Raw genomic sequence first — 10,141 nt, forward strand, 5'->3', positions numbered from 1 at the left:
ATGAATCCCCCAGACACAGCAGGTTGGAGAGAGAGCTCCTTGAGAAACAGAGCAGACAAAAGGGAGGAACCAACTGTACGAATTTCACGCTCAGTATGCAAGACTTGACAGACATGTACGATTTTGACAGGCTTGTATTATTATTATTTTCTATAACACATTGCTTGCTGAATCATAAGGAAAAAGCAGGCTCACAAAAGGCACTGCTATTCACAAGATTCCATCCTATTTGTCTATGAACTTAGCTTTTTTTCCCCCCCTACTCTTTCTTAATTTAAATGCAGAATTCAATTCATAGAATATATTCTGAGTAATGAAGAAAACCTAGGAAACACATCACCCTTTGAAGAGTCTTGTACCAGGAATTCCATTCTCTCTAAAGCACACCAACCCACGCTAGCTGTCACAACATACTACCCAACATATGAAGACAAGGTTTACTTATTATTTTTGTAGAGCATTACTTACAGTGGTAGGAATTCCTCCTACATAACTTTTAAATGAAAAACATATTCTCCATGTTAAGTCAGCTACCTGGCTTTGGCAATACAAATGGCTTCAAAAACATTTAAATAATTTTCTCTTGCTCTGCAGTTGGACACAGAGGATTTCTTCATAGAGAAGCATAAGTGAAAGGACAAGTAAAAGCTTTGGGAAACAGACCAAGGACAAAAGTATAACCATTTCTGTTAATTTATAGCCCACCAGAAAAGTCACAGAATCATAGAATTATCAAGGTTGGAAAAGACCTAGAAGATCATCTAGTCCAACCATTACCAATACTTCCCAGCTAAATCATATTCATCAACACAACATCCAAACGTTTCTTGAACACTCCCACGGTCGGTGACTCCACCACCTCCCTGGGCAAGTCAGCTTTGAGGAAGTTCTTTTGTATCTTATTCTACTCACTGTGATACCTATTTTACCAATATTTACACAGAAACACATTCAATCTCTTAAGTCCAACTACAATGTCTCTTTAGCACTCCACTGGTTGTGGTTCTTCCACTCAGGATTGTAACTTTAGATACACACTATAATTTTGCCATAGCAATAGAGTTTTCATCAAATGCATTTCTTTTTTTCCCCCTAGAAACATTACCAAAATAACATACCATCCTTTTAAAATTATTATCTCTAATTGTGGAGAGTTGAAGAAATTTCTTCAGGTTTCGAGGCTTAGGAGCATGGTCCAAGGGACCACGTTACGTTTGTTTTGTAATGATGCAACTAGCTGAGGTTATTACAATTGTGGCTGGGCTTGGTGTTTGGTTTCCAGATTCTCATGGACTTTTGCTCAGCTCACAACTACTGAATGTGTTCTTCCCGGAAGCTTTAGGTGGTCTCCTTATGGAAGAGGGGAAACCAGAAATATACATACATTTTTAATATACTTCTTTTTTCCACTTTGCAATACAAAATGTCAGGGTCTAAAAGAAGTGATGTGAAAAATGCAGATTAGGATTTCATAAATGGGAAAATGAGAACCATCAAAAAAACATGACATGCCAACATTTAGCAGGCACCGTGCAAGTATTTCATCATGATACATTTCAAGATGATTTGCTTCATGTTTCAACATAACAGTCAAAAGACCGCAATTACCAGATGAGTTTTACTGAACTGTGGTACACTTACCAACACAACTTAGCACATTTGAAGTGTCACATTATCTGGTAATAGTAAACAAGTGATCTGGAAACTAATATGTAGAAATGAATTTAACTCTCTAATTACAGGGGAGATGTTTAAGACAGTATTTTCAGACCCTTAATTAGGATTCCCAACAATTGCGTACATAATCTTATAGTGCAAATAAGCTCAAACAACAACAAAGTTGGACATACTTCAGAAGCCTTTAATTATTTTTGTCCACATTTTCATCAGATTTTTTAACTATCATAAACAATAAGATGTTACAGTAACTATGTCAATCTGCAGTTAATACCTCCGTATATGAATATTTAAAAGAAACCTATTTGTTAAGATATTTTCTTGGGATGAGGGAAAGAAACAAAACAGACAAGAGAATGAAACCAACCTACACCAAAAAACGACCAACCAAAAAACTCCAAAAGAACCATGCAACCATTCAGGGATCTTTAGTAAAATCTACATATAGAATCATAGAATTACCCAGGTTGGAAAAGACCAGCCTAACCAGTACCCTAACTCTAAAAACCCTCCACTAAAATCATATCCCTGAGTACCACATCCAAATGGCTCTTAAACGCATCCAGGGATGGCAATTCAACCACCTCCCTGGGGAGCCTATTCCAGTACCTAACTACCCTTTCTGCAAAGGGTACGTTCTGTATGTCAACAAGTCTGATATATCTCCCTTGAAACATCAGATGTGATTAACAGAAAGCACTTCAAGAAGAACTCCAGTTGTTGCCCATGCTTACTTTCAAATCAGTATAAACAAACTTGTCTAGACACTGTTATAAGCAAGGGACACAAATGTTGCAGTCACCTCTGTTTTGCTATTGCAACATCCCTACTAAGAAAATAAGTAGCTGAAATGCCAACCAAAGAGAGGTCTAGTGCCAAAATAAAGAAATGCTTAGATATAGGAAAAAAGCAAGTTTCTCCTTTCTTAACTGCAATGATTTCTTTTCATACATGAAGCAGCAAGAAAACATTTTAAATTGCCTTTTTTAAATCCAATTTTGGATTAAAATTCAGTGTTCCCTGACCCAGGTATAGAAAAAAGGTTATTTTGGAGCGATATTTACCTGTATCATGAGAACAAAGAAAGCATTTCTTCAAGCTCATCCTACTTTGTATCACTAATGTAAGGCAGACAGCTAATTTAAAGCTTTGTATAAAAGGGTAATCTAAGATGAATAACTGAGCTCTGCATTGAAAGCTAGAATAGATCCCTGGAGTGAGGGAAATGGGGCTCAAACCTAAGAAACAGCAGAAAAATGGAGAACACGCCTATAAAAAGGAAGAATCCTAGCAAATTCAGTACTTCAAGTCCTATTTTTATAGGGATCTCATAAATTCATGAAGAAACTTAAACACAGTGGAGAAAAATTTAATGTTTCTCTCCTTGTTTTCTTAAAAAAAGAAAGAAACAAACAAAAAAACCCAAAACACCCACAAGGAAAAACACTGAGAAAACCCTAAGGAGTACTTGGATCTATTACCCAATAGAACAATTAAGTTGTATTAAAAAACCCACAAGTAAAACAGGTCATTTAATTTCTTGCTATTACAGGAAGAATTTGTGTCCTGAATACAATTTCACAAGACTACTTTCCAGTCTGATCTTTAATTGAAGTTTATGCATCACCCTAATAACAATACATTATACAAAACACATTTACATTTCAAACAAATGATAAAATGCAGAGATACCCACTGTTCTGAACTACAACAAAAAAGTCCCTCTCTCACATCTAGGCAATTTCTGCCTTTTCTACCTTCAAAATTAGACACTTTCACTCCAGGGTAACTCTCTGTCCTTGCATCTGTGATACACACACACACACACACACATACACACACAAAATCAGCATCTGATTTTCTCTGTGACACAAAAATCAGTTCTTAAGCTTACTCATGCTCCATAATCAAAGCACACACAGACAAACCTCCTACTATCTGCATTGAGAATAGGCAGAGATGCAAAAGTGAGTATTACTGCCTGCACAAGATAAAGAAGAACTGAAAGCACAAGTTTGGAAGGACCTGGGAGGAGAAATATCTTAAAGACACACAAGAGGAATGCCTAGGAATGAGGCAGGATCCTCACATTTGTGAAGATCTTCAGGTGCAAGAAAATTGCTTCCCCCAACTAAACAATCCTAACAGCTCTTTTCTTTGTAACAGCACATCTCCATAGTTTCACTGCACACTCCTTCTTTTTAAACAAAGAGATAAGGCAGCTGAGCTTGCATCCGTTGAGCTAAAGCTCACCCACACCTTTGTTGGTCAGCCTGCATTCCACTTCTGTTTCTTTCCCTCCTGTCCAGCAGTACATATACAGCACCTTCAGATACACATGCAGCCCAGCACCATTCTGAAGGCTGCCAGCCCATAAAGATGCTCTCCTCCATAGTTTATAATGAGAAACAGCAGCAAGTAGGGCTTTATGATGAAATTAGCAGTTCTTGATATGGTTGAATACCATTTCTTGTTTTAAGAGAAAAGCCGAGTAAGGAAATGTAGACTGAAAAGGAAATTCCTCCAGCCAGGAGTTTGTGTAATTGTTTTTATTTAAGTTAGTGAAAGCAGACAGATGATGAACAGAATGAATGGCCTGCATCTGAAGGCAAAAGAGAACACATTAGTAGGCCAGCTCTTTCACAAAATATAAGGTTTCAATGTATTTAATTTATTCTCTGTGATGAAAAGCTCTTAATAACCAGTAAGACACTGCTTTTTTCCCCCCTCCTTCAGTAAACTGCAGGGGATTTTAGAAGGCTGTGTTTTATAAGCACAATCTACACATTAAGTTCTTCTGGGGGATTTAAATTCAAGCTTTAATCACTGTGGCATATAATTATTTCATGTTTTGCTTAAGTCTTAAAACACACACATGAAACAAACAAACAACAACAGAAACCAACCAACCAACAAACAAAGGACCCAAGAAAAACTGATCAACAGCTTTCTCCAAGAAATCCAAAATTTCTCAGTCTGAAAAGGCCGGAGATGAGGATCTTAAATCTTCCTCTGCCCTGAAGACAGTAAGATGTATGAAAGTAAGCAGCCAACATTCTCAGACTCTTAAGCAATGCTGCTTTGATGACACATATTCTCATCTTCAGCCACCAGAAAACTGCATGATCAGAAGACAAAATCTGCAATTATTTCTTTTTACTATTCAATTTGTGAAGGTGACTTGTCAGATTTGTTATACAACCTGCATTAATTGTCCACTGAGTGCTGTCAGAGGTTCCCAAACCTACTCCACTGCCCCATCTGCTCAGTGATTCACTGGCACAGATCAAAAGCATTCACTGCAGTCACTGCAGTCTCATCTGTGCTCAAACAACACAGATACGTTTAATTACATTATAATTACAGCAGACAGTTCCTTATTTCTTATGACTGCTCAACTATTATTGAGTTTTTTCAAGCACTACAGCAAAGAATGTATTACAAATATATAGAGAGCTCTTGAAAGTTTGGACAATAAGTAACGTATTCCTACCCCTACAAGAGAAATTCTAGTCCAACTCGCAGAGTTCACCCAGCAAATTAATATCTTCATTCACCCACCTCCCACAGCAAAAGAAACATGCAGCTGGGGGTGCACCCTTTCTACTCCCTTTCAAGACTGTAAATTGGACTCTTCTAAAAAACTTGGTGTTGTTCCACACCTCTGATTTTAACCAGTTTTAATAGCTGAGAGGTTTAGCGCCTTGCAGAACAATGTGGCAAGAATGCTTCTGTCACAGCAAGAATGTAAGTGTCTTTAACATAATCATATATATCTATATAAGTATATACATACAAAAATAAAACCATACATTAAATATAAAATATTTGTGAAAATGAAAATATTTTATCTAAAAACTGCCAAAATCCTCAGTTTTCTTACAAAAGAATCTGAGTTCCCAACATTTTCATTCTGAAACTAGCAAACTACTGTATATGGATCTGGAAGGTGATCAAAACATTGCGACATCCTGATACCAAAGCTAGACCCTAAGCTGCTAAATAAATACATAAAATTAACAAACTCAACCATCACAAACAGTAACCTCTTCAATGTTACATGAGATTTCCAAGCAAACTGATACACACAGGCATGCACACTTAGTATGTGCACGTATAAATCAACATGCTCAACCACCAACCTGTTTTGCAGGATCAGGGATGTACCTACATAACATCAAGCAATCAATAATATTCCAGTATCTCTTAGGCAAGGCACACAACATACCTGATTGATTTCTGAGTTCACTGTGTTTTGGGGGCATTGATCAACTTCACAGTATGCATATGTATTTTGGTTGCTGGCACAAATCTCCCTTCTACCACAGCAATCCTGCTTCCCTTAACTAGCTGCTCTGACACGCACCTTTCCTGGATTCTGACAAATGCTTTTCTTGAGCCATGATAATCAGTTTGAGATCTAAATAAAGACATAGCTTGTTAAGGGAAACAGACGTTCATCAATCCCGGTTTAATATCCAGGACATTTATCTTGTGGCAAAGGACAGTGAATGACTACAGGCCTGGAAAAGGGATTTGCCACATTTGACTTCATGCCTCCCTTGCTATTGTGGGTTTGTATCAGACAGACTAACGTACGCTGCAACTACACCAAACCTTTGTTATGAAGCAATCTCAGAAAGTCAGCAGATACACATGAATGTTGGTGCGTCTCTACCAAGATCTTATTATGACATCCTGGGTAATGCTGAACCCTATTCTGCCAGGCTGGAGGACTCTTAGCACCACGCAATCAAGGTATGATTCACAGTGCTGCTTCTCATTTCCAAAAACACTACAAAGAAGACTCCAAGGAAACTTCCATTGCAAAGAATGCATTTGTGATAGACTTCTCTGCAGATCTGTGTAGGAAGACAGCATCGTATGAAGACATCAAGAAAATCAAAGCTCACACAAAACCAAACTTCACAGCTAGTGCTCAACACTATGATCAGAAAACTACCAGGAAGATCACACTGCTTAACACACACACACACACACACACACACACACACACACACACACACACACACAGTTTCGGCACTACTTTTAGAAGAAAAAAAGACCCGAGAATCTAAGACCCATTTTAGAATAATAATATAGCAGCGCACCTTCCATCTCCACTGCATCTCTCAGATGCCATCACTGGTGTTCCTATTCACTCCACACTTACTATAATGTCTTGTTTATATTTTAAGTTTTGATTTTCCTAGAAGCAGCATCAAGGTACCTGCAGTATAGCAACGCAATATATGTTTCAACATGTTTTTTCAGCTGCTTAAACAGCCTTCAAATGGTTAGGATCAAAAGTTTTTTGGATGCTTGTTGCTGTAGTTTGCAGAAAATATTCATAGGAGCAAAGCAGTTTTGGGAGACATAGTGACCATGAATGTGAATGTGCCTGTATCCTTGAAAAAGAGAAAAGCAGCTGCAGAAGCAGCTCTGGCTCCCATTCTCTACTAAGACAGTTCCTTCTTTTCTCTCTTTAGCAGTGACACTCGTCACTGGAAGACTGAGACGCAGTCTCCACTGTACAACACATTTAATTACACTATTCATGTGTTAAGAAAAAAAGAAGAAGAAAAGGGGGTAAGCAGTACAGAGAATGCCAGTGAAATATCTGAAAAGCTAACACTGCTTTTACAGCCTCTTGTTATGTAAAACATGATTAAATTTAAAGAGTTGCAGTGATTTTAACCACACCGGATGCCTAAAATGGTAGAATATTAAAGTCTTCAGGGATATATTTATGAGAACATCCTTAAGTTTCAACCAGAAAAGGCTGGAAGGGCAACAGTAATGATGGTGTTCCTAAAATGTAAAATAAGCTGGTGAAATGCACATGTGACTTTTCTCAAAGCAAGCAGGAATTTTAAAAAGCATGACCAGCATGTCAAGGAAGGTGATCCTCCCCCTCCACTCTGCCCTGGTGAGGTCTCACCTGGAGTACTGTATCCAGTTCTGGGCCTCTCTGTTCAAAACTCAGAGAGAGAGTCCAGCAGAGATGGATTAGAGCCTGGAGCATCTCCCTTATGAGGAAGGGTGGAGAGATCTGCAACTGTTCAGCAGGGAAAAGACTGAGAGGATCTTATTTACAGATATGTAAAAGGGTGGGAGTCAAGTCAATGGGGACAGGCTCTTTTCAGTTGTGTGCAGCAATAAAACAAGGGGCAGTAGGCAAAGAACTGGAATATGGGAAGTTCCATACAGATATGAGGAAGAACTTTATTGTGCAGGTAACAGAGACTAGAACAGACTAGAGAGACTGCTGGGTCTCTCAAATATGAGATATTTGATAGCCACCTGGGCACCTTTCTGTGTGACTTTCTGTATGGAACCTGCTCTAGCTGGGGCATCAGGCTTAATGTTTGGAAGGGACTTCTGGAGATCCCTACAATTCTGTGATTCAGTGATATAGAGCTTCCTCCTTGAGCCTTGACTTCTGGTTTACTCTTCAGAAATTGTCAGTAAAGTTCCACGTTAATACCAGGCCAACACAAACAGAAAACCTGATGACAGGTTATTCACTGTGGTTTGAGATATTAGCAAATTTAATTCCACTGTTTTCTCTGTGAACATTTCCTTGCAGAAGAATCAGCCAGCCTGAATGCCTCTGAGCAGCGCACTCTCAGCACAGCCAAACCACATCCCTGCCATGGCTGGGGTTGAGCTGGAAGACCTTTCAGATCCCTTCCAAATCAAACCATCACACTGTTCTTGTAGCACTTAAACACTGTGGGGACTCCAAGTATTCCCCAACAAGTGTTCCTGTTCCTTCACCTACAAGACTTTACCCCGGTGCTTTTGGAACATCTTTTCAAAAGAAACAGAAACAAAGGAGTTACAAAGCTTTTTGCTAAGGCAGAATAATGATTCACAACTCAACACACGTTTCCATTAGCTACAAGAGCAGGCAAACCATGCTATTTCACAGCTGGATCTTCAGACTGCCTCTTCCTGGCTTTAGCTGGGGGTGACTCCAGCCACGCCGGGTTCCTACATGAGTTAGTAGTGTTACAAAGCTCTGATCTCTGTTACTCAGCAATAGCTGCCCGAAGGAACCAGACGGTGCCTGATGTCAAACTACTCATTTTCACCTGATTTTCCTACCGACGCCGCTTATCATCTCCTCTCCCAGCCACACAAGCGCTCCCCGTCAGGCTCCTCCGAGCCCCCGGCGCCCGACCCTGCGGCACATCGCGGGCGGCAGCTCTAATCCCGGGCCCTAAGAGGTATTAGTGCCGCGGTCAGGAGCAGCTGCCGCTTCTATAAACTTCCTTAAAGGTTTACAGGGAGTTGCCTGGGCTTAAGAGGCAGACGGGAGGGTGTCTCGGTCAGCCCTCCTCCCCGCCCCGCCGCGACACCTGTGGTCCCGCCGAGCCAAGGCGAGCCGAGAGCCGAGCCCGCGGCGGGGACAGGGAGCGCGAGGGGCGGGCGGCACAAAGCACATCCCCCGCGGCTTTGTTCGCGTCCCGTCCCGCCGCCCGCTCCTGCCGCAGCCCCAATGTAGCCCCGCTCTGTAGCCCCGCTGACCGCGCTCCCTCCAGCCTCCCCACCCCCGTCGCGCCGCAGCCGCCTCCCACCTTGGCTTTGCCAGCCTCCAGCTTCTTCAGACGCTCCTCGTCCTCCATGGCGTCTGTGCGGGGAGAGCGGAGCGTTATGGGCGGCGGTAGGCGGGCACACCCCCCTCAGCCGAGACGCGCGGCTGGCTGTCCTGTCCTGTCCTGTCCCGTCCCGTCTCACAGCGACGACAGCTGCCGTGGCGGGGACGCCGGCGCCGCCATCTTCATCTCCACGTAAACACGCGGCCGGGGAAAGTGACGTGACTGCCAGCTCCTCCTCCCGCCGCCATCCCTTCCCTTCCCGCCCAACCCCAGCTGCAGCGCCACCGGCCCGGCCCGGGTTCGGCACAGTCCCGGGTTCGGCCCAGTCTAGCCGAGGCGCCCCTGAGGCGGCGGCCCTGCACTGCCGGAGCGCACAGCCCCGAGCCCGGCCCGCGGGCACCGCCGGGGGAAGCGGCGAGGGGAGCGGCTTGGCACACCCCCTCCACACCCTGCTCGGGGCGGGGGGCGGCCTGTCGCACAAAGGACTGGTGCTGGGCACAGCCCGCTGCTCGGCGTGCCTTTAGTGTCTGAGCTAACGCTGCTGCCTTCTGCCGTCTGGCAGGTCCGCCCTCTGTGGCTGCAGTGCTCATGTTGGCAGTTCTGATTCTCTAAGTGTTTTTGTGTTCCTACACGTGGCTCAGCTTCACGTAGCGTGGATCTAATAGGAACGAGCACAAGGCTGACAACAAAGGATGCGCGGTGCCCCTGCTTGAATCACTGAATACACGCTCATCGTGTCACAGAAGTTGAAACAGTTGTGTTCAAATCACAATGGGGGATTTGACACGCGGCTATTAAATGCTAATAGGATTTCTATACCCCATCATTCGATACAAAGCCATATTCTTTGTATCACTTAA

The 10,141-nt window shown here is 42.4% G+C and overlaps 1 protein-coding gene across 10 annotated transcripts in view; it reads right to left on the bottom strand.

Moving 5' to 3' along the window:
* AKAP9 (A-kinase anchoring protein 9) overlaps positions 1-9,471 on the bottom strand; it is a 102,652-nt gene extending 93,181 nt beyond the window's left edge. For all 10 annotated transcript variants that reach the window (XR_014943640.1, XM_085540609.1, XM_085540606.1 and 7 more), the window contains exon 1: positions 9,261-9,471. Coding sequence is in view for 9 of the 10 variants with exons in the window: in XM_085540609.1 (XP_085396735.1) it covers positions 9,261-9,308 (48 nt within the window). In the remaining variant the exon portion in view is untranslated. The remainder of the gene's footprint in view (positions 1-9,260) is intronic.
* Positions 9,472-10,141: the final 670 nt, after the last annotated feature.

The sequence above is a fragment of the Coturnix japonica genome, chromosome 2 (genome assembly GCF_054131305.1).
Source record: "Coturnix japonica strain WE chromosome 2, WE-NBRP24, whole genome shotgun sequence".
Taxonomy (NCBI): domain Eukaryota; kingdom Metazoa; phylum Chordata; class Aves; order Galliformes; family Phasianidae; genus Coturnix; species Coturnix japonica.